The sequence below is a fragment of the Cetorhinus maximus genome, unplaced genomic scaffold (assembly GCF_964194155.1).
Source record: "Cetorhinus maximus unplaced genomic scaffold, sCetMax3.hap1.1 HAP1_SCAFFOLD_1496, whole genome shotgun sequence".
NCBI classification, from domain to species: domain Eukaryota; kingdom Metazoa; phylum Chordata; class Chondrichthyes; order Lamniformes; family Cetorhinidae; genus Cetorhinus; species Cetorhinus maximus.
The window spans coordinates 41136-66433 of record NW_027597437.1 but is presented as its reverse complement, the minus strand read 5'-3'; the positions used below and the strand labels follow the sequence as shown (position 1 = coordinate 66433).

The window sequence follows — 25298 nt, the reverse complement described above, 5'->3', positions numbered from 1 at the left end:
CACAGAGCAGGTCTAGAGGCATTCATTAAAGTTAATGACTTAAACATTTTACTCAATAGATTGTAAAAGAGGTAATCGAGGATTTTTTCTTCAGTCATGGATGGGCAGCTGAGAGCTGCTGCTTACAATCCCTGCGCGGTGTGGGAACTTCAGGACATGATTCTTGGGGGGGCCACGGGTGGAGGAGGAGTTCCAGCTGCTTGAGCTCGAGCCCAGGTTTTCCAAGCTTGAGGGGCTGCAGTCACTGCGGAGCATGAGGGAGGATGAGAATTCCCAGGATCATACGTTCCAGGAGGTGATCACGACACAGGCAGTGAGAGATCAGGACTGGAGACGGGCGGCCATCAGGAAGAGGCAGGAAGTGGAGACTTCGGGGTGTGCGCCGCTCTCAAACTGGGACTTGGGATTGGAGACTGCTGGGAGTGACGATACCTTAAAGAGTTGCAGTCAGATCATGGCACCAGAGGGCAAGGGACAGCAAAGTGTAGAAATGCAGTTGTCATAGGAGATTCTATAGTTAGGGGGACAGACCAGGTTTCGTCATCATGAGTTCCACATGCTGTGCCGTCTCCCTGGTGCCAGGGAAAAGTACATCACAGAGAGGAGACAGAACACTCTGCAAAGGGAAGGGAGGGAGTCACAAGTTGTGGCACATATCAGTGTCACCAAGTAGAGGGGGCAGATATTGAGGTTCTATGGTCAGATTTTCAGAAGCTAGGGAAGATGTTGGAAAGTATGACCCTGAGGGTACCATCACAGAATTAATCTCTGGATTGCTCCCAGTGCCAGGCGCTGGTGACAGTAGAGATAGGAAGATAGGGAGGATCAGTACGTGGCTTGAAGCATGGTGCAGGAGGGACGGCTTGGGACATTGGGACCGGTACTGGGGCAGGAGGAACCTAGTCAAAAAGGGACAGGTGCACCTCAACAGGACTGGGACCATTGCCCTGATGGGAAGTTCACTCGTGTGGTTGGGGAGGATTTAAACTAAATTGGCAGGTGGATGGGCACCAGCGTATAGAAACAGAAAAGATGAATAAGGTGCATAAATGGAGTGTTGGACTGTACCAGAGAATGGGGTATTTCCCTATTAGGAGAGCACGATGAAGCAGGAATACAAAGACAGGTTTGCGATGCATGTATGTAAATGCACAAAGTTGAGATATTTTGGTGAATAAGGTTGGTGAGCTACAAGCACAAACAGCCGTGTAGGAATATGATGTGGTGGCAACAAGAGAAACATGGCTCAAAAATGCTGAGGACTGGGCACTCAATATACATGGATATAAAATGCTCAGGAAAGACAGGGAAGGAAAACAAGGGAGGTGGAGTAGCAGTACTGATTATGGAAGACATTGTAGAATTAGAAAGAAAGGATATCCTTCACAGGGCAAGGGCAGAACCGATTTGATTCAAGTTGAGAAGCAACAAGGGTACAGATCACGCTACTAGGGCTATTCTGAAGGCGCCCAAAAAGAGAGAGAGATAGAGGATTAAATCTGCAGGGAAATCACAGAGATATACATGAACTATCGTGTAGTGATACTAGGGAGCTTCAATTACCCAAATATCAACTGGGATAATGCTGGAGTAAAGGGTAAAGAGGGGAAGGAATTTCTGACATGTGAACAGGAGAACTTCCTTGGCCAGTATGTTCTTGGCCTGACCAGGATGGTTGCAGGGGAGGCGATGGCGCAGTGGTATAGTCGTCGGACTAACAATCCGGAGACCCAGGTCAGTGCTCTGGGGACCCAGGTTCGAATCCCGCCACAGCATACGGGATTCAATAAAAATGTCTAACGATGACCATCAAACCCATCTGATTCACTAATCATCGCCCTCCCTTAGCTTAGTTGAACACCACTTGGAGGAAGCACTGAGGGCGGCATGGGCCAGAATGTACTCTGGGTGGGGGAATTCAATTTCCATTACCAAGTGTGGCTGACCAAGCCTTAAAGGACATGGGTGCTAGACTGCGTCTTCTGCAGGTGGTGAAGGAACCAACAAGAGGGAAAAACATACTTGATCTCATCCTCACCAACCTGCCTGCCGCAGATGCATCTGTCCATGACAGTGTCGGTAGGAGTGACTACTGCACAGTCGACGTCCCATCTCCATCATGTTGTGTGGCACTGTCACTGTGCTAAATGGGATAGGTTTCGAACAGATCTAGCTGGGCATCCATGAGAGGCTGTGGGCTACCAGCAGCAACAGAATTGTACTCAACCACAATCCATAACCTCATTGCTTGACATATCCCCCACTCTACCATTGCCATCAAGAACATCATTCAATGAAGAGTGCAGGAGGGCATGCCAGGAGCAGCAACAGGCAGACCTAAAAATGAGGTGTTGACCTGGTGAAGCTATAACACAGGACTACCTGCATGCCAAGCAGCAAGTGATAGCTAAATGATCCCATAACCAACAGATCTAAGCTCTGCAGGCCTGCCACAACCAGAATGATGGGGGACAATTAAACAACTCACTGGAGGCAGCAGCTCCACAAATATCCCATCCTCAATGATGGGGGAGCTCAGTCACACCAGTGCAAAAGATAAGCTTGTGGCCGTCAGCCAGAACTGCCGAGTGGATGGTCCATCTCGGCCTCCTCCAGAGGTCCCCAGCATCACAGATGCCAGTCTTCAGCCAATTTGAATCACTCCATATGATATCAAGAAATGGCTGAAGGCACTGGATACTGCAAAGACTATGGGCCCTGACAATATTTCAGCAATAGTACTGAAGACGTGTGCTCCAGAACTTGCCGCACCCCTAGCCAAGCTTTTCCAGTACAGCTACAACACCGGCATCTAACCGGCTATGTGGAAAATTGCCCAGGTATGGCCTGTACACAAAAAGCAGGACAAAGCCAACCCGGCCAATTATCGCCCCATCAGTCTACTCTCCATCATCAGTAAAGTAATGAAAGGGGTCATCAAAAGTGCAATCAAGCGGCACTTGTTTAACAATAACCTGCTCACTGACACCACTCAGCTCCTGACCTCATTACAGCCTTGGTTCAAACATGGACAAAAGAGCTGAACTCCCGAGGTGAGGTGAGAGTGACTGCCCTTGACATCAAGGCCACATTTGACCGAGTGTGGCATCAAGGAGCACTAGCAAAACTCGAGTCAGTGGGAATCAGGGGAAAACTCTCCACTGGTTGGAGTCATACCTAGCATAAAGGAAGATGGTTGAGGTTGTTGGAGGTCAATCATCTCAGCTCCAGGACATCACTGCAGGAGTTCCTCAGGGTAGTGTCCTCAGCCCAACCATGTTCAGCTACTTTATCAATGATCTTCCTTCCATCATAAGATCAGAAGTGGGGATATTCGCTGAAGATTGCACAATGTTCAGCACCATTCGTGACTCCTCAGATACTGAAGCACTCCATGTCCAAATGCAGCAAGACCTGAACAATATCCAGGCTTGGGTTGACAAGTGGCAAGTAACATTTGTGCCACACAAGTGCCAGGAAATGACCATCTCCAACGAGAGAGAGTCTAACCATCGCCCCTTGATGTTCAATGGCATTACCATCACTGAATCCCCCAATTTCAACATCCTGGGGGGGGTTACCATTGACCAGAAACTGAACTGTTCTAGCCATATAAATACTGTGGCTACAAGAGCAGGTTAGAGGCTAGGAATCCTGCAGTGAGTAACTCACCTCATGACTCCTCAAAGCCTGTTCACCATCCACAGGGCACAAGTCAGGAGTGTGATGGAATACTCCCCACTTGCCTGGATGAGTGCAAGCTGCAAAACACTCGAGAAGCTTGACACCATCCAGGACAAAGCATCCTGCTTGATTGGCACCATATCCACAAACATTCACTCCGTCCACCACGACACACAGTAGCGCCACTGCGTACCATCTACAAGATACACTGCAGGAATTCACCAAGGCTCCTTAGACAGTACCTTCCAAGCTCACAATCACTGCCGTCTAGAAGGACAAGGGCAGCAGATAGATGGGAACACCATCACCTGGAAGTTCCCCTCCAAGTCACTCACTATCCTGACTTGGAAATATATCGCCGTTCCTTCACTGTCGCTGGGACAAAATCCTGGAACTCCCTCCCTAACAGCACTGTGGGTGTACCTACACCACATGGACTGCAGCAGTTCAAGAAGGCAGCTCACTACCACCTTCTCAAGGGCCACTAGGGATAGGCAATAAATGCTGGCCCAGCTAGCGAAGCCCACATCCCGTGAATTAATTTTTTTTTAAAAATCTGGTGCTGGGAAACGAGGCAGGCCAAGTGGACTAAATGTCTCTGGGGGAACACTTGAGCAAGAGTGATCATCATATCGTAAGATTTAGACTAGTAATGCAAAAGACCAAGAAGCAATGTAAGGTAGAACATCTAAATTGAAAGAGGCTATTTTCAATGGGATCAGAAGGGATTCAGCCAAGGCAAAATGGAACCAAAGAAAGACAGAAAGAACTGTAACAGAACGATGGGTGATCTTTCAGCAAGAGATGCTTCAGGCACAGACTTTGTACATTCCAACAGGAGGGAAAGGCACAGGAACCAAAACCCAGGCTCCTTGGAAGACAAGAGATATAGAGAAAACGAAGAAACAAAAAAGGAAGGAGGGTGTATGATGCATGTCAAGTGAATTCTTCAAGCAAGAAACAGATCAAATACAATAGGTTAAGGGGAAGTGAAAAGGAAAATATGACTGACAAAGAGAGAGTATGAGAACAGAATGGCAGTCAACGTAAAAGGAACCCAAAAATCTTCCAGTAGCACATAAATAGTCACCGGGTAGGAGATGGAGTGGGTCCGAAAGGCACTAAGGGTGATGTATGCTCAGAGGCACAGGGTAAGGCTAGAATACTTAATGAGTACTTTGCATTAGTGTTTATGAAAGAAGAGGAAGCTGACAAAATATTGGTAGAGGTAACGAATGGGGTGAAAATTGAGAGACAGGAGGTATCGCATAGGCTGACTACATTTTGAGTCGATAAGTCATCTGATCTGGACGGCTTGCACCCCAGGTTGCTAAAGGAAGTGGAGGTGGAGATAGAGAAAGGGCTTGCCATAATTTTCCAATCATCCCTTAATATGGGTGAGGTGCCAGAGAATTGGAGTGTGGCAAATGTGACACCCTTAGTGGAGAAAGGCAAGGTCAGTCCTGACAACTGCAGGCCAGTCAATTCAACATCAGTTATGAGGAGGGTTTTAGTGACTGAAGGCACTTGGAGATGTTTGGGTTAATTAAGTTCCAGCACAGATTTGCAAAAGGCAGATTGTGCTCGACAAACTAACGGAATTCTTTGAAGTAACAGAGATGGTTGATGAAGGGAATGCAATGGTTTGTCAGCTATATGGGTTTTAAGAAAACCTTTGACAAAAGTACCAGATAAAAGACTGGTTAACAAAATTGTGATGCATGGAATAAGAGGGTCAGTGTCTAATTGGATAAAAAGTGTCTTAAGGTCAGAAAAACCTGATCCTTATTAGCTGATAGTGCAAGGACTAGGGGGCACAGGTTTAAGGTTTTGGCTAAGATATGCGGGGAAACGAGAGGAAGAGCTTTTGTACACAGTGAGTGGTCATGACCTAGAAAACTCTGCTCACAAGTGTGGTTAAAACAGGGACAATGAACTATTTCAAAAAGGAAATTGGACGAGCATTTGAAGGAAAAAAACTTGCAGGGTTTGGGGAATAGAGCGGGGGAATGGGACTGAGTGCTCCACGGACAGTCAGCATAGACTAGATGGGCCAAATTAACTCCTCCTGTGCCGTAAATTGACTCTATGGCTCTTGTAAATAACTGGGAGTTATCAATTCAGTCTTGTAATCCTACCCTGCTGCGGGCTTGAAAGGATAAATTTGTTAGGAAGAAAACAGAAGTCAATTGCCCCGTACATCCATTCTGTGGTGCACCGCATTACAGTAATTTTACATCTAATCTCATTTAGGAGTTCAGATTTCTAACATAGCTTGCAATCACTTCCAGGCATTCATTATTCATTATTTCCTCCTACTAAACATTGGCAAGACTGAAGCCATTGTTTCTGGTCCATGCTCCAAACTCCATCCCTCACCCTGGCAACAGTCTCAGAATAAGCCAGTCTTGTTCACAGCTTTGGTGTCACATGCAGTGAACTTCCAGCCTCTCATTCCTGCATCACTAAGACCACCTATCTCCACCTCTGCAACATTGCCCGACTTCACCCCCAACTCAGCTCATCTGCTTTGGAAAGCCTCATTGATGCCTTCACTAACTCTAGAATTGACTATCCCAACCCACTCCTGGCTGCTCTCCCACGTTCCACCCACCGTAAACTTGAGGTCATCTAAAATTCTGCTGCCTGCCTCTCAACTCACGCCAAGTCCCGTTTCCCTATCACCCCTGTCCTCGCTGACCTGAACCTTGACTGTAAAATTCTCACCCTTCGTGGTCTCGTCCCTCTCTACCTCTGCAATGTCTTCCAACCCCACAGCCCTCAGATATCTGTCTTCATCTAATTCCCTTGTGCGTTCCTGATTTTAATGCTCTGCCGTTGGTGGCCAGACCTTCAGTTGCCTCAGCTCCAAGTTCTGGAATTCCCTCTTTACACTTCGCTGCTTCTGAACTTGGCTTTCCTCCTTTAAAATGCTACTTGAAAAATACCTCCAAGCTTTTGTGAGTGAGCAAGGATTGCTCAGTTTACTCCAAGTGTTTCTCTCTCAATTCTCTCGAATGCAACGCCTGGCTTTGTAGGAATCAGCTGGTTACCTGTATTAAGTACTCAAACTGGTAGATGCAGAGTCCCAGCTCTGCCATACTGGGTTTGAAGAGCTCCCGCAATCGATATTCTTGCATCAAACGCACAAACACACAAAAGGCTTCTTCCTCGGGCATCTATAAAAGGAAAGAGAAATTTGCTGCAGGCGAGGCACCGGGAAAACGTGCAAACAATTTCATTTCTGCACAGGCTCAAATTAAACCATAAGGCTATTGGCTAAAGAGCAGCGATTATTGAGGAAGATTTCATTGTCAAAGAAGCAAATACAGAAGGTGTAAAAGAAGCTTCCAGCTCTTTACACAATCCCTTGGAAGAGCTGTGGGAAATAGTTATGGCGAGAATAAAATGTGGGTTTTAAATTCTTCCCCTGAGGCTATTCTGTTACTCTATTTGAAATGGGATTACTAGGTCTACAAGATTGCTATAACATTTAACAGAATAAACACCTGGAGCACTCACAGGGCTCCTAGAATGAGATTTTTAAAAGATCCACATAAAACTGGTTGTTACATCCTGACAATGTCAATGAATAAATATTCGACTACTCTTTGACAGCATTTCAGTTTTATGATGGTGTAGTTCAGGCAGCATCTTTCACAGGATGCCTGCTGTGAATAATAATGCCCTAAAATTAGGCTGACTACCTGGCAAGTTTCTGATTGTTTGTTTAATCTCAATGGGCTAGATGGATTACACACTCTACACACTGCTTTCATACAGGAGCATCAGTCAAGGCCTGTTCACTGGGTTAATACTGCACAAAGCAAGTTCCATCCTGTGTGCAGAACACCTGGTTATGTGAATCACAGAGCAGAAAAGACCCTTCGGCCCATCGAGTCTGCACCAACACATGAGAAACACCTGACCTTTCTACCTAATTGCATTTACCAGCACTTGGCCCATAGCCATGAATGTTATGACATGCCAAGTGCTCATCCAGGTACTTTTTAAAGGATGTGAGGCAACCCACCTCCACCACCCTCCCAGGCAGTGCATTCCAGACCGTCACCACCCTCTGGGTAAAACATTTTTCCTCACATCCCCCCAAACCTCCTGCCCCTCACCTTGAACTTATGTCCCCTCGTAACTGACCCTTCAACTAAGGGGAACAGCTGCTCCCTATCCACCCTGTCCATGCCTCTCATAATCTTATACACCTCGATCAGGTCACCCCTCAGTCTTCTCTGTTACAACGAAAACAACCCAAGTCTATCCAACCTCTCTTCATAACTTAAATGTTTCATCCCAGGCAACATCCTGGTGAATCACCTCTGTACCCCCTCCAGTGAAATCACATCCTTCCTATAATGTGGCGACCAGAACTGCACACAGCACTCCAGCTGTGGCCTCACCAAGGTTCTATACAACTCCAACATGACCCCCTTACTTTTGTAATCTATGCCTCAATTGATAAAGGCAGGTGTCCCATATACCTTTTTCACCACCCCACTAACATGCCCCTCTGCCTTCAGAGATCTATGGACACACACGGCAAGGTCCCTTTGTTCCTCAGAACTTCCTAGTGTCATGCCGTTCATTGAATACTTCCTTGTCAAATTACTCCTTCCAAAGTGTATCACCTCACACTTTTCAGGGTTAAATTCCATCTGCCACTTACCTGCCCATTTGACCATCCCATCTGTATCTTCCTGTAGCCCAAGACACTCAACCTCACCGTTAACCACCCGGCCAATCTTTGTGTTATCCGCAAACCTACTAATCCTACCTCCCACATAGTCATCTATGTCATTTATATAAATGACAAATAATAGGGTGAGCACAGATCCCTGTGGTACGCCACTGGACACTGGCTTCCAGTCACTAAAGCATCCTTCTCTCATCACACTCTGTCTCCTGCAACTAAGCCAATTTTGAATCCACCTTATCAAATTACCCTGTATCCCATGCACATTTGCCTTCTTTATAAGTCTCCCATGTGGGACCTTGTCAAAGGCTTTGCTGAAATCCATATGGATCAAATATCTGAAATAAAAGATTGCTCTAACAAAGCTGATCCTTGAAACACCAGGGAAAGGGTCGAGACCTTACACTAAGATACTTAGACACAAGCGCCATACCATTACAATGTTCAGCAGGAATTGCTGACCCTGGTACATCACTGGAGAAATTATTCACACTAACCTGCATGAGGAGCAGCCCCACAATGAATGCACTTCCTTGGCAATATCCAACTTCACGGTCAACTAGAGAGTATGCCTGTAACAAAGCAACTGAATGCAGTCTCAAACCTGGGAGAAAATTCAGATACTTACACCACATGGTGACTCAGCAGCACAGTGATGGTTAATAGACAGTTATATTGCTGCTTAACAATAATGGGAATATTGGAAGCTCTGTCTGTCAAACTAACAAGGGCCTATAGAACCAACCTATCCAAGGTCTTGTTCAATTATTTGCACTACCTGGTATACATGAACGAGATTGCACTATAATGGATCTTAAGAGTACAGCTTAGTAAATGTTAAGTTTTCACCTTGCAGGTTATGACGATGCAAAACCCTCCATGGGTTATTCCTTGACAATTGTCAATGTGACTATTATCCGTGTGCTAATAATAAAGTGATAATGAGTCAGACATACCTCCATTGCCCATAGCCCATTGTCGCAGTATGTAACATGTCAGTCAGGCTGCTCAGTCACACGTGACAGAATCTAGGGAAAAGGCCATCCCTTGGTACACTGAGTTCCTTGGGTACATTAACCATTGTATATTTTCTGGAATACCGTCAACCCGTGAGGGTGCACAGGTAAGAGTTACACACACCAGCTTTTAAGCTTAAATTTACTGCTTTTGATTCAAATTCATTGAATTCGACTTCTTTCAGTGCTAACTTCTCTATTTGGTGTTGTCGATGTAATTCAAATCGAGTATAAAAGTACACGGGGAAGTAAAAGTGAAATGAATTATGGCTTGAACGGCTCAAGTTCAAGAATTGGTGAACAGCTGCTTTCTCTGCTGCAAATTAAATGACTCTAGTCTTGTTTGTCTAGTGTTTACTCTAAGGGTGAAATTTGTTTAATTTGAAATGACATTGCAGCCCTCAATGAGATCCCAACATCGAATTCACTTCCCCGTATCCATCATTCCATTTCCCAGCACTGAGTCGATAATTTAAAGATGTGCTGTATTATTCCAATCCCAAGCCACTTGAAGAAGTACGAGGCTAGACACTAATACTTTTCTTGATAATAGGTTTATTTACAGAATGCAGCATTCCATCCGTCTGCTTCCTATCTACTGTAGGCCTGAGGACAGCAGCCACTAATTGTTGCAATTTTGTATTTTTGCATTTTATTTCTGCTTTGCTCTTGATTTTAAGTCTAGGTTGAATATTTAAAGTTATTTTGTATTGAATCATACTTTGGAGACATTGATCTAAACCTAGCTGTGATTATTATTGATTAGTTAATCAAAGCACAAATCAGTAGGGACGTGTTTTCCCAAGACCTTGTTTTCCATGTTGGGCCATCCACAGCTCTTGTTTGGTTTACGACTCTGTTATTTTAGTAATCTAATGGGGAAAAAGTTATTTTTTTATTCATCAGAAGTCCCTTTACTTACTGTATTCGATGATCCTTGAACTACAACCAGGACAATGATTAGGCTTACATGGGGCGGTCAACTATGGTGTGGAATCAGGAGATGAAGTTTGATTGATGGACATGCAGCCTGACTGATGGCAGTTCAAAGGATGTGTAAACAACTTGAATAGGCAAATTTGTTGAGAGCCTGCAGTGCCTGTGAGGAGAATTGATAAGGACATGTGTTTACCAGGCCTGTTTTGAGAAGATCTGAACAAGGTCGCGAAAGACTGGAGTGGAGCAAGAAATCTGGCTTAAAAGGGACGCTGCTTCCAGGATTCAGTGCTGCAGCCAGAGTGGGATAGTCAACCACTGGAGGCTGCTGGGGGAATGGCCAGGAACAGAGTGACTGACTGCAGTACCCATCCACTGTGAGGTTATTTGGAGACTTTGAGATGTATGAACCAAAGGGAATTTTACCGAATTAGGTTCCTGTCGTGGGACAGACTAATTTGCAGTTATCCATTCTGGGGAGTTGTTGTAAGCAGACCAGTTTGAGGTTAACATTCGTAAAATAATAAATATATATAATATATAAATAATATATATGCCTGTAATATAGTATTATTAGAGTTGCCTTTCTTCCTTTTAATATATAAAGTGCTTTCTCCTTTCAATAAAGTTATCTTTATTTTTACTTTTTTTTTAAATCAATTATAATTGTTATATCACTATCATTATCTTAATTTTCATTATTCAATAATCATTCATTATTCAATAAAATTGTTGTTTTAACACGTTACTTGGCATTGTCACTCATTCCTGTTATGTCTGGAGTACAGCTCCGAACCCAAGTGAGACTCCGTAGGGATACTTTCATCCCCCTTACACAACCAACCAAGTGTCCCAGCAGTCTCTCTTTATAAGTGTTCTAAGTACTTAATTAAACAATGCCCTTCATCAGTGCATCTTAATATAATTAGAACTTCATTTACATGCCGTGGCATAGCACATAACCCTTTGTAGCCCACGGTGTAAGCATGAGTCCCCATATGATAAGTTACCATTTTAGAGCAGCCTTTAGGGAGCTATCTAACAGAAAGGTAGATGTTCCTTGCACACAGAGGCAAGACAACATTGAGGGGGTGTCAGTGATGGCCTCTTCAGTGTTGGGAAATGTAGTTCACTTTCCAGTATCCGTTATTTCAGGTTGGGATCGAATTGAGGAATGCAAAGTCTTGTGACTTTTTTTAAAAAGTAGGATATCCTGAGAAATTGCAGACCTGTCTGAATTAGGACTGATGTGGTTCTAATCGGATCTGTGTCTTAACTTCATTTATCCACCTTTGTTCCAAACACGAACCTTACCTGACAAAAATCTATCAATCTCAGTTCTGAATAGCCACAGTGGCCTCAACAGCTTTTTGGGGGAGAATGTTCCAGATTTCCACCATTGTGTGTGAACAAGGCCTTCCTGATATCACCCCTGAATGCAAAATGCTGCAGATGCTGGAAATCTGAATTATGAACAGAAAATGCTCAGCAGGTCCGGCAGCATCTGTGGAGAGAGAAATCAAGTTAATATTTCAGGTTGATGGCCTTTCTGAGCCAGTTCTTGTGAAAGGTCATCAATCTAAAATGTTACCTGTTTCTCCCTCCACAGATGCTACCTGACCTGCTGAGTATTTCCAGCACTGTTTTATATCACTCCTAGTGGCCCAACTCTAATCTTAAAGTTGTGGGCCCTTGTTCCAGAGTCCCCCACCAGAGGAAATAATCCTCCACAGTTCCCAGTTTCTCGCCTTTAGTAAATAATCCGATTTAACTTTTTCAGGTCCAAAGTGGATGACCTCGCACCCACCCCACACTGAACTCCATCTGCCACAGATTTTCCCCACTTCCTTAATCAATCAATGTCCCTTCACAACTTCTGCTCCCATTTACTCTATTACTGTTTCACCACGGGAGAGATTCTCTTGGTGAATTTATAGAGCAAATCTAAACCACACATCCTTTTTGGCCAAAATGTTGTAACTGGGGAAGTTACAAAGGTCACAAAGTGAAGCTTCACTCAACATCCAGGCCAAGCAGCTGCTGTACCTGGAAACAGGCTTCAGGGTGTGCATGCCTGCTCGTTGTGAGGTGTACTTTTAGAAATTCAATCAATCCAACATGAATAATTTACAAGACACTGGACTCCCCAACAAAATGTTTCCATAACCCAGCAACTTGCCTTCAAAAGCTTGCATCTATATAGTAAACCCAGGAGAGATCGGAGAACCAGAGGGGTTTAGGGAGGGAATTCCAGAGCTTAGGGCCAAGACAACTGAAGACACAGACAACAGTTGTGAGATGGAGGAAGTGGAGGATGGACAAGAGCCTGAATTGAAGGAGTGCACAGCTCTCAAAGGGTTGTTGGGGCTGGAGGAGGATATGGAGATAGGGAGGAGCGAGGCCATTAAGGGGTTGGAACATAAGATGAGAATTTTAAATTTGGGGTGCTGCTGGACCCATGAGACGATTTAAGTCGGTGACCACTGGGGTGATGGATGAATGAGACTTGATGTGAATTCAGATATGGGCAGAGCTTTAGATGAGCTTAAGTTTACAGGGGGCTAAAACTGAGAGGCCAGCCAGAGGAGAATAGGAATAATCAAGGTTGGAGTAAACAAGTCTTCAGCAAAGGGATGAGGAAATCATAACTGGGTTGGAGTTAAGTCTCATCTCTCACCTTCATGACATTGAACAGCACCTCTTGTCCGAGACTGTCTTGTCCTTTAAAGAATTCATGCTCTAGGTACGTGCGAGCAATGTCTCTCCGGATCAACTTCTCACAGGGAGAGGTCATCTTTAGCAACTCTGAATACTGATTTTTCACCGGCATGTCAGTCGCATTGCATAGTAACTGCCAGACAATCCCCCGGAAATGGTGCGGAATTCCTTTCCGAATAAGCTCCTGAAAAGAAGAGACATTTCTTTCATTTCTTCCCCCTCTTATCCAATTTCCCTTCTACCACCTGAAAAGGCACTGGGCTAATGTTTCCTGTGCAGCGAAACCCTGCAGCCCTTTGCCCAAGTAACTACTCTACACAGAAGCCCAAACACCGAGCAAATCAACCACATTGAGCAACTCCAGCAGAGGTTACTGGACAGCTTTAAGGAGAAGACCTGGCCATTTTCCCCTCCTTAGCTTAGAGCCACTGAGGACAGCTACAGCATCAGTATCCAGAGAAAGGGTTATTGCTATTGGCTTCAGTATGCCAACCCAGAACCCTTCCATTCTGTAATTACCCATTAAGACAAAAAGAAAGGCCTACAGAGAATGACATATTGTTTATCAGATATGAACACAATGTTCAAATCACAACCAACCATGCAGTCAGCAAAATCCTTCAGAGCTGCCCACGGGGTGGGAGAATAGCATGTGCTCATTAACCCCTCCAGCTTTTCCCTCCCGCATAGTGCTCAGCACCTTACTAACCTGGCAAGATCACCTCTACACTTTCTAGATTTGACCTTCAACCAGAAATAAAATGAAGTGACGTTTTGAACTGAAGCTCATTAAGTCTTTCTATTATCGGCGTGGTGGGGGAACTTTGGAGCATGAGCATCCGCAGGCAACAGTCAGGTTAGTAACTTGCTCAAGAATCTTTCACTGCAGTCCTGAGTACCCCAATGACAACATCATCTTTCCCTTGTGCATGATACTCGAGCTCTGGTTGGCACTTTCTTACAGCAGGGGCCACCGAAGATTGATAACTCCAGAGTTGGTAAGAATTGAAACTGTATCCCTCACTGTTACACAGTCTGATGGTTCTCAAACTCACTGTGTAACACTTTACTCCAAACCCTTCCCATCCCGACTCACCCCACCACCCTCTTGGGTGCATTAGGAATAAGAGTTATTTCATCTCAAGTCTATCCCCTCTCCCACACACCATAATACTGTTGTTAGGGCAAGGGAGAGTGGGGAAATTAAACTCCTTTATTTTTCTCGCCCTATGTCCTAAGCAGAGGTGTTTTAATTTTTGAAATAGGCTTTGGCGTGTTTCCCCAGACTTCTGTTTGTGAAGTTAATTTAAAAGTGACTCGCAGCAAACTCTCTTTAGGGTTAAATCAGAAGTATTGTTTATTCATGCATTCAAACACAGGGGAGATTGTCGCAACTGCATACACAGGAGATAGGAAAGAAAAGAGTTTTACAATTAGGAATAACTTAAAACAAAAAAAACAAAGATGTGGATATTAATTCACATGAATGTCAAGAGTCCAGAATGTCAGAGTCCACTGAGGGTTCCTTCACCTTAGGAGTTAAAGTTCAGGTGGGTTTAGCTAGCTGAAAGCAGGAGTTGCAGAATTCCTTTAAAGTTGGTGCTGACGCAGCAAGTTGGGGTTGGTATCCAGAGACTTGGTCCACTCTACAGGCAATGGCAGGAATCTTCCAGAGAACAAGGTTTTGACTTGAGACAGGCTTTGTTGTCAGCCTGGAGTCCTGCTTTGATGTTGACAGGTTGGATGTTAATAGCAGACTGCCCTTGGAGTTCAGGAATGTAACATTAAAACTTTCCAAAGGCTAAAGAAGTTTAGGTCATGTGATGTTGCCCATTGATGAGACATTTTCAGGGTAACAATCAGTTTCTATGCCTCTGGTCAAAATCTATCATTCACCTTAGGAGGTAGATGGTGGTTATTAGCACCTCCACACATATAGCAAGTTTCGATGGCTCTCTCTTGTTATAAGTCCAGGCTGGGCAGACAGAACATATGCTGCTGCCTTATTTCATTGACTCTAATGGGTTCACACAATGATAGGTGAGAGATTCCATGAGGATGAGGGTTGAGCTTTGTCCTCTAATTGCTGCTGGAAGCTTCCAGAACTGTAGCCACCGTACAAATCATGTGACCTGCAGCAGCCATGTTTTTGCTCCAGCAAAGTCTATTATTAAATGTGCAGAAAGTACAATTTGATTCAGTTTAGGATCTCTTTCATGTCTTATGGACATGACACTGTCTTTATCAAAGATCTCTGTATGGTCATTCAGTGACTAACTCTGTTAGGGTAGGGTGCATGTGTGATGTGTGTCAGTGTTGGGGCAGGTGACTAAGAGCTGTGAGCCGACTGTAAGTATGTTTTAGCAAACAGATCTCTGCACAAGGTGCTAAAGCTTTAGGTCATGTACTCATCAGGACAAACACAAGGATGTCAAATTTCAAATGATCACGAGGAGAAAAGGATGCTGATTGGTTGGTAAATTGAGAAAATTTAAACAACAGGTTAAGGAAGCCATTTTATACTGTTACTATGCCACAGCTACGTATTTTCCACGAACAGAATACTGCCGTCAGTCCAAAAAGACATTCTGCCTGCCACACAATTGAGCAACATCGTGTCAGAATTTCAGTGCTGGTGCAACACAGGCCTTCCATCCCAGCGATTAGCTGATCGAATCACACAGCACCTTCCTTCAGTTGTTCATAGTAGCCAGTGCACAGGCTGTAATGTCGAGCTCGCAATATGGCTCATTTACACTTGCGAGAAGCAACATATATTTCATAAGCAGGGACCCATTGTCTGCAAACAAAGCAAATATGTTCAAGCCTTGTGCCATTTTTCAATTACCCAGGAGCTTTGGGAGCCTATAGTTCCCTGTTACTTTCTCCACAGCAATGCCTTGGCCAATCAGAGTTGACTTACCAACCAATCAGCACCCTCTTCTCCTGTAGTTTACAATGTTGTGATCATTTGAAATTTGGCATTCTTGTGTTTGTCCTGATGAGTGCAGGGTGAAAAGCTTCTGCTCTCTTTTCAGCAATATTCAAGCTCTGCACTACAAAGCAACTGCTAGCTACTGTTGTACACGCAGAAGACTATAGTGTGGTAATGCTGACAGACCCTGGAATTTCAGCCTCATGCGAGAACGTTAAAAGGATCACCTTCGCTGAATGTCATCCCAAGTGGTTAACAAATTCAGAATTTTTCTGAGGAATACACAAATGAAAGGTTAAAGTAAACTATTGTGTTTTGGACAACAGCTGTAGGATTCCTGGATATCTGATTTTGAAAGGGATTTTCTCTCCCTCTCTCGCTATATCCCCAAAGCCAGCAATCCACCCTTCATATTCGCCACCCCCCACCCAGCCCCGATGCCACTCGAGCCAGTCTCCAGGAGGCAAGTGACAGCAGGTAGTTTCCATTCTCAGTGCGTAAAGCCAGGTGCTGCTTCCTGTAATACCACAGGATATAAAATACAGACAAACACCCGGATACAAACAGCTGCATCTCTGAGCAAAAAACTCACTACAAAAAAAAACATTTAGAGCTAGATTCCCACCCATGCAATTGCTGGACTTCCAATTCCCAATCTGCACATTAACAGCAAATGGGTTATTCAAGGAGCAGTGGGGCTGAGTAGGGATGAAAATGGAGATCAACTGGTGGACGCAGAATGCATGGTTGAGGTGTTTTCCAAGAAAGAGGACTTTGCCAAAGCTAGTTTAACTAAGACGGGTCTTGTGGTGCAGTGGGTAGTGTCCCTACCTTTGGGCCTGAAGCTCCAGGTTCAAGTCTCACTCCAGACTTGATGGCCACAGAAGGCATGTTCATAACATAGCCAGATTATCAGCTTGTAAATCCTTCCAATACACCTGATGGCAGGCTGTAAGAGTGGGAGTGTTTCCTGGTCAGCCATACTGCAGGAGGCAACAGTAAACCACTGCAGTTATTTGCCAAGCACAGTCATGGACCAATCCAATGGGAGTCCATTGTCATCAACACCCTCTTAGAGCATGGTACCCGAAAGAGTAGGAGATTGCCAGGATATTGGGTGAGATGAAACAAAGGGGAAGCATCAAAATGGCTGGCAGCACTCACTGAATAAGTCACCTCACCCAAACAGGATGCATCATAGGTTCCAGAGGAAGACCAGGGTAGAAATTGCAGAGGCGCTGGCCAAAATTTTTGAATCTTCCTTAGAATGTGGTGCCAGAGGGCAGCAGGACTTGTTCAAAAAGGTGGAGGAGGAGAAACCTGACAATTACAGGTCAGTCACTTTAATATCAGTGGCTGGGGAAGCTTTTTAGAAACAATAATCCAGGAGAAAATTAACAGCCATTTGGATAAGCATGGATTAATAAAGAGGAGCCAGGACAGATTTATTAAGGATAAATTATGTTTGACTAGCTTGATTAAAGTTTTTAATGAGGTAACAGAGTGGATGATGAGACTTTAGCTCACGGTTTAAATATGAACTTCCAAAAGGCAATTTATCAAATGCCACAAATTAGGCTCGTTAGCAAATTAAATCCATGGGATAAAAGCGACAGCAGCAGCAGCACGGACACAAAATTAGCTGTGGGATAGAAAACAGTTGTAGTGAATCAGACTGGAGGGTAAGTGTATAATGTTCAGTATGAAGGCCGCTGCTGTTTCTAATATACCTCAGTGACTTGTACTTGGAGGTACAAGGCCTAATTTCAAAATTTGTAGTTGACATAAAACCTGGAAGTGTAGTGAACAGCAAGAAAGACAATAATAAACTTCAAGATGACACAGACAGGCTGATGGAATAGGCAAACCCATGGCGGATGAAAGTCAATATAGAAAAGTGAGGAGTGGTAAGTCTTGGTGGGAAGAATGAGGAGAAACATTCAATCCTAAATGAAGTCTAAAAGGCGGCACACCTGGCCAGGGTGAGTGTGTTTGTGGACAAATCTTTGAGGGCAGCAGGACAGGTTAACTAGGCAATTACTAAGGCACGTGGGATCCCGAGTTTTAGAAATAGAAGCATACAGTACAAATGCCAGGAAGTTACCACCTAGAAGGACAAGGACAGCAAGTAGATGGGAATACCACTACCTGGAAGTTCCCCTCCAAGCCACACATTATCCTTACTTGGAAACATATCGCTGTTCCTTCACTGTCGCTGGGTCAAAATCCTGGAACTCCCTCCCTAACAGCACTGTGGGTGTACCTACACCACAGGGACTGCAGCGGTTCAAGAAGGCAGCTCATCACCACCTTCTCAAAGGCAATTAGGGATGGGCAATAAATGCTGGCCCAGCCAATGACACCCACATCCCATAAAAAAAGTTATGCCAGACCTTCAACACAAGTTCACCAGTCCAATTCTGAACACCACACTTTGGGAAGGCTTTGGAGAGGGTATAGAGGAGATGAACTAGATTGGATCCAGGGATAAGGGATTACAATTACATGGTTAGGCTGGAGAAGCTGCGTTTTTTAAAATTTATTCTTTAATGGGATGTGGGTGTCACTGGCAAGGCCGGCATTTGTTACCCATCCCTGATTGCCCTTGAACTGAATGGCTTGCTAGGCCATTTAGAAGGCATTTAAGAGTCAAGTCTGGAGTCACATGTATGGCAGACCAGGTAAGGACAGGTTTCCTTCCCTAAGGGGCATTAGTGAATGAGACGGTTCCAGTTTCATGGTCTTCAATACTGAGACTAGCTTTATATTCCAGATTTTATTAATTGAATTTAAATTCCACTGGTGGTGGGATTCGAAACCCCACCCCAGAGGATTAGCTTTAGCCTCTGGATTAGTAGTCCAATGGCATTACCTCTACACCACCATCTCCCCTTAACCTGGAGCTGTTCTCCTTAGAGCAGAGAAAGGCAAGAGGAGATTTGATAGAACTGGTCAAAATCAAAAAGGCCTTAGATTGTTTATCTTGATTTGCTGTCTCTCCAATGGCCGATGGGAATAATCAGGGACACGGATTTGAGGTGAATGGCAAAAGACCGGGACCAACATAAGGACATATATTTTTACACAAGTGGCTAGGGTTTCGAAAGCTCTGCCTGACAGCGGTGGACAAAGCAGCCTTCAAAAGAGGATTGGGTAAACGCTTGGAGAAAAAAGGGGTGTGGAGGAGTGGCACAAACTGCATTGGTCCTTCAAACAGCCAGGGCAGGTTTGATGGGCCGAAGGTCTCCTGTTCTGTTATACTCTATGAACAGTCTTTCAACTCTATAACCATTTAATGCAATGATATGGAATATAATGAAGTTTGTAATTTCTTCAAATTTCCCAAGTTGATCAATTGAAACCAGATTGGAAGGGAGGGTGCTGAGCAGGAGTTAAGTCCCACTGCAAAGTAACGGGGACTTTATGGTTTATGGGGTCTGATAGGCTGAAGGAAAAAAATGAACGTTGGAAAGCCATGATAAGAAACTGAAAACATCTGGAATGTAAAGCAAGCCAGTTAGCTTCTGGAGGAGGATGAGGTAACATTTTGATGGGCTCCACCAAACTTTCAACTACTTCTCCCTTCTTTTAGCTGCCTGATATATTGGCCCAGCATTTTCTGCTCTCATAAAACTGCCAGGCCCTTGACCTGATTGATACCAGCAAGATCTGGAGGCTGATTATCTGCTTTACCATTTTGGAAACGGTAAAATTACATGGTGGTTCTGGCAGCAGGCTGGTGAACAGGAATTGCCACAGGCCTTTCATCAATAATATTGGCAAAATAACAAGCCGCACCCCCCGTGTCACTCACCCGCAGCAGTTTCTCTTTCTTTTTGCGCACTTCCTCCCATTCGTTGATCAGCCGGCCCCACAGGATCCATGTGTCTTCCTCCAAGTGGCTCAAGTTGCTCGAAGCTGAGGAGCTGGAGACCAGTGAGCCGCTGCTGTTCCGTCGCGACCCATTCACCGACCGTAATGACTTACTGTCGGCCTCCAGCAACCTAGCAAAAGTCGAGAGAGACAATTCCAGTGGGGGTTTCTGGACTCGTAATGGGATATTACTGTTTTGTAAAATGCACACCACGTCTCAGTAATTCCCCTCACACTAGAAACTGGTGCAGCAGTCACAACGGCCAGTCCTTCAATGAGAATGTTGTGTCGCATTAATGACAGGAATCGGCAGTCAACGTAAAAGTTGAAGGAAACCACAATAGTGAGTGCCAGTAATAGGGAACAACCTGCGGCTCCTATCTCACCTGCATGCCCACTCAAACATATCCCAAACAAAATCCTCTGACAACTTGCGCAGCTTCAGCTGAACCCAGTATCAGCTATTTCATGGCTCACCATGGAGGCGAGGCTTATAGGTGCTCCCAATAATGTTTGGGTCTATATTATCCGGCTCAGAAATATGTCAACGCACTGGCTCACGGAGAATAGATCAAAAATGAAACCGCCCAGGTACAGTATGTTTTACACTGAAGCAGTACTGGATTTCTGTCACCAGAGGGCCCCTGTCAGCTAAAACGCGAGAGGGGTCAAAAGACGGGCACTGCAGCATTTTAATTCCAGGGAGGGGCAGGATTAGGGGAACACTGCACACTCTAGATGGACAGTCTTAAATAATACCTCCCAATGTCTGCTGCCTCAACATCTACCCAAATCTTCCTCGGGTTTTCCTGCAGTATCAGCCTCCCTGGGACGTTCACTCTATGCTTTCACCAGCCTCTGCGTAACATTTATCAAGGTGTGTGTGTGCAGCACTCTCCAGGTTTGAAGCAATGCAATACAATAATGCACACCCAGGGTCAGATTTTCAATTCCTTCCCCAATAGCAATGCATTTTGGAAGGAAAAATTAGGAAACGTAATATAAACTAAAGGATAGTTTTAAAGGGAGAAATGGACTGCGTAGGGGGAAAATCACATACGCAACTGTTCATGCACAACAAGTTAGTGAGGCTGTTAAAGATCTTTGCCTTTATCAATAGAGCAAAACAAGTTGCGATAAACTTTTATAAATCACCGAATCATCCCGAGCTGGAGGATGGAGTTTAAATTCTGGGCACCGTGCTTTAAGGAACTTTGTCAAGGCCTTAAAGAGGGAACAGAGCAGATTTACTGGAAAGGTACCAGGGGATGAGGAACTTCAGATACTGCATGTCAAAAGACTAGAGCTGAAGTTATTCTCTTTAGGGCAGAGGTGGTCAGTGGAAGGCTTAGACATTCAAAGTTACTAAAGGGGTTTATTAGAGCAGGCGGCTGCCACAAGGAGGGTCAGCAACCAGAGGGCACGGATTTCAGAAAATTAGCTGAAGGATTAGAGGAGCAAAGAGGATTTTTTTTTAAAAAAATGTCGCGAGTTATGATGATCTGGAACGCACTGCCTGGAAGGATGGTGGAAGCAAATTCAACAGGAACCTTCAAACAGAATTGGTAAATGATTGCAAAGGGAAGATTGGCAGCACTGTGGAGAAGCAGCAGGGGAGTGCAACTAATTGGACAGCTCTTTCAAAGAGCCAGCAAGGCAGGCACAGGGAGCTAAATGGCCTCCATCTATGCTATATGATTCTATCATCGCCACACTGCACAGATTTCCCAATCTATCCCACATAAATCGAGCCTACCAAAACATCTGGTGCTTAAATTGATGATAAAGTTCATGGCTAGGTCCTCCTCCTGACCTTCTGACTTACAGCGGGTACTCTAGATTCCTTCCCATCAATGTCTCCCATCTTTATTCACAAAGCTTTGTATTTGTTTTCTTCAAACTCAATAACCCAATCCAACCATCCGCGATGAAGTCAATATCCTGTACTGGCCGCTCGCCATACAACTGTGAAACAATAAACGAGGTGTACGATGGTCAGATGGTACTTAGCAACATGTCTCAGTTCATGACATAAGAATGATTATGAGGTAAACTCTCCTTTGGGGTATAAGGCGGGAAAATGTGAACTTGTCCACTTTGGCATGAAGGAGCAGCATATTATTTAAATGGAGAGAGATTGCACAACTCTGCAATGCAGAGGGGATCTGGGTGTCCTGCTACATGAATCACAAGTAGTTAGCATGCAAGTACAGCAAGTGATTAAGAAGGCAAATGGAATGTTGTTTATTGCAAGGGGAATGGAATATAAAAGTGTGGATTATTTTGCTAGAGCTGTACAGGGCATTCATGTGACCATATCTAGAGTACTGTGTACAGTTTTGGTTTACTTATTTAAGAAAGGACATAAATGCATTAGACGCAGCTCAGAGAAGGCTCACTCGACTGAGTGGGATGGGGGAGGCTACCTTACGAGGAATAGTCGGACAGGCTGGACGTATCCATTGGAGTTCAGAAGAACAAGAGGTGATCTTATTAAAACACCAGGTCCTGAGAGGACTTGACAGAGTGGATGCTGAAAGGATGTTTTCCCTTGTGGGAGAGACTAAAACTAGGGGACACAGTTTAAAAATAAGGAGTCGCCCCTTATAAGATGGAGGTGAGAAGAGTTTTTTTTTCTTTCAGGGGGGTCATGAGTCTTTGGAACTCTTCCCCAGAGACCAGCGGAGGCACAGTCATTGAATATGTTTAAGGCAGAAGTAGATTGACTCCCTTGCTAGTCAGTAACTAAGGCTATCGGGAGGTAGGTGTAACATAGAGTTGAGGCCACAATCAGATCAGCCATGATCTTGTTGAATGGCAGAGCAGGCTTGAGGGGTCGAATGGCCTACTCCTGCTCCTAATCCGTGTGCTCGTATGTTCCTGTTGCACAAACAGTGTACAGTGCATCTCCAGGACACACACTGTACCGAGCTCAGGAGGATTCTTTTCCTGACTGTCTTATGGAGAATAATTTAATTTAGGATAATATCAGACTTTCACACTAAGAATTGCAAAACAAAGTGCCAAAATAAAGTCCTTGACATTTCATGACTGTAAAGCAACATTAAATGTTGCAAATTGTACTTCACCGCTAGAAAATAATCAGCGAACAGAATCACAATAGAAATCACAGAATGGAGACAGCGGAAGCCGTTACTGCAGGTTACCCCGGACAGTCACCCTCACTGGCATAATAAACCTTGAAGGAAATGCACCAAAAATTATGAACAGGAAAGATACTGCAATCGTAGCTCACATATCATTCTGATGAAGAAAATCTTTCAGCACACAAGCTAATAGGGCTACCACAGGGGATAGCAAAACACCTACCGTGGCAAAGAAACAATCCTCAGAATCTCCGGAGCGACCAGACTGCCCTTTTATTCCATGCTTTTTAATCAAGAACGGGCTTAGAAGAAATAAAGATTCAAGCCACAGGCTTGACCCAAATAGTGAGCCCAGCTTAGTTCTAATTCAGAAAACACAGCTCTGGTTAAATTGCAGCATTGGAAGCTTCCTTGCTACAATGTCACCCACCTTGTGTTCTCCTACAAACAACCCTCACCTGTTTTGCTCCTCCAACTTCGCCAGTAGTTCCAGCTCATCTGGACTGAGGTTATCAGAGGAGGAAGAATCAGGACTGACTGCCGGGCTCGCCATGGGAACAAGGCTTTGCAGTGTTAGGGTCTTCATCCATCAGAAGGTAAAGCACTGTTTCCTGGCAAAATTTATATCATCTAGGAGAGATGGAGAATAGAGAGCTTAACATTGACAACCATCAGATAATCTCTGGTATATACTAGGTGCAGCCAGTTTACCCCAAAGTAAAAGAGATGCACTCCACACCAAAATTAGTCAAGTTAACAGATTTCTTTCCTCAACTAGACCAGGCAAGTAAATAAAAAAGACCTACATTTATATAATGCCTTGCACAACCTCAGGACAATCAAGTGTTTTACATCCATTGAAAGTACTTGTGAACTGTAGTCAATGTTATAACGCAGGGAAGGCAGCAGCCAATTTGTACATGGCAAGGTCTCAAACAGCAGTTAATGGCCAGGTCATCGGCTTTGCCTCGGATGCGGTATAAATATTGGCTCCTGACACCTGTTCTTCTTTGAATACTGCCATGGGTTCTTTCACGTCCATCTGAGAGGGCAGAGCCTCGGGTTAACATCTCATCTGAAAGACAGCACCTCTGACTGTGCAGCACTCCCTCAGTACTGCCCCAAAGGGTCATCCTGGATTATATGCTCAAGTCCTAGAGTGGGGTTTAAAAGCACAGCTTTCTGACTCACTCACACAGGCAGGAGTGTGATCACGGAGCCTTGGCCACCATTTAAAGCCTCATTTTCCCTTATCCATGACTGCAAAAGAGTCCCCTGAATTGGTGCGGTTACTATTACTGCTGGGTGCCAGCACACGTGGTTTTGAAAATAGCCATGTGGGGGTGAACTATTTTGAAGTCTTTCATAACAAGTGCAAAGTGAACCAATTTTAAATATTAATGCACTGAAGCTTGCAGCTTTCATAGAATAAAGTGCTGAACATTTTTCAGCACTTTCATTGCACAAGTAGTACAGCCATTGCCTTCAGGCATTCTTGCAATATTGATGTGGCCTAGTCTATTTGTATCAACAAGGCCCACACTACCCATTCCATTGCTGGTTAAGTGATGTATTTTTGTTACTTCCAGTCCAAGTTTTTTTTTGCCCAGATTACACTTGGTCCTATTTCCAGCCCTGACTCCATTTGCTGGAAGGTTACACCCAGGAAAAAAGGTAGCCAGCTGACAACAGAATTACAGCAAGTTTAGCAAATGGACTTAAACCGTTACATCTCAAATCGCATGTTGAGCTGGCACAAGGCAAGAGTACAATGTATTGAGCCACTGTGGCAAAAGATAGACTTATAGCGAGAGCCAGAGCCACACAGCCAGAGTTCCTGGCCACAGAAACACCATCAAAGGGACCAGGCAATAATTGTTCCAAAACATGGAGCCTGATTAGAGAAGCCATTCCTATATAAGGCAGTATCTATGGATGGTAGAGACTAAAATTGGATTGTTTTCTTAATGACTTGAGAACAGGAACTGTGTGCAAGCAAAGGGATTTTGGCGTGTATGAATACAAGTCACTAAAAACTACAGCATGAGAACAAAAAGCAATCAAAATGGCCAATGGCGTATTGGCCTCTTTCTCGAGAGGGTGGTAATATAAAGTGGTGGATTGAGGAGTGATTGAAGTCCCATTGGGAATCCACATTCTGTCAGCAACATACTTCAGGAAGGGGCGCAGCACAGATTCAGTACAATGGCATAGGGGCTTAATGGGTTAAGTTAAGAGAACTGGTTGTATGATCTTGGGGAAATCTCACCGAGACATTTCAAATGATAAAAGCATGCGATAGGGCAGAATGGTGAAATTAT

At 44.4% G+C, this 25298-nt stretch overlaps 1 protein-coding gene across 1 annotated transcript; it reads right to left on the bottom strand.

Moving 5' to 3' along the window:
• Positions 1-517: 517 nt before the first annotated feature.
• LOC144676318 (EVI5-like protein) lies at positions 518-23578 on the bottom strand. Its single transcript, XM_078536763.1, has 6 exons — positions 23436-23578; positions 19812-20001; positions 13022-13246; positions 8890-8964; positions 6738-6863; positions 518-616 (listed from the first exon to the last, which is right to left on the bottom strand). Exons 1-6 carry the CDS (start codon positions 23561-23563, stop codon positions 518-520), a joined length of 843 nt encoding a protein of 280 aa, XP_078392889.1. The 5' UTR covers positions 23564-23578.
• Positions 23579-25298: the final 1720 nt, after the last annotated feature.

Coding starts and splice junctions, on each gene's coding strand:
- LOC144676318 (XM_078536763.1), bottom strand. CDS start 23,563: ATGAAGACCCTAACACTGCAAAGCCTTGTTCCCATGGCGAGCCCGGCA. Junction 13,247..19,811: donor AGAAAGAGAAACTGCTGCGG/GTGAGTGACACG, acceptor TCTTCTTTTCAG/GAGCTTATTCGGAAAGGAAT. Junction 6,864..8,889: donor TGGGGCTGCTCCTCATGCAG/GTTAGTGTGAAT, acceptor TTCCTTTTATAG/ATGCCCGAGGAAGAAGCCTT.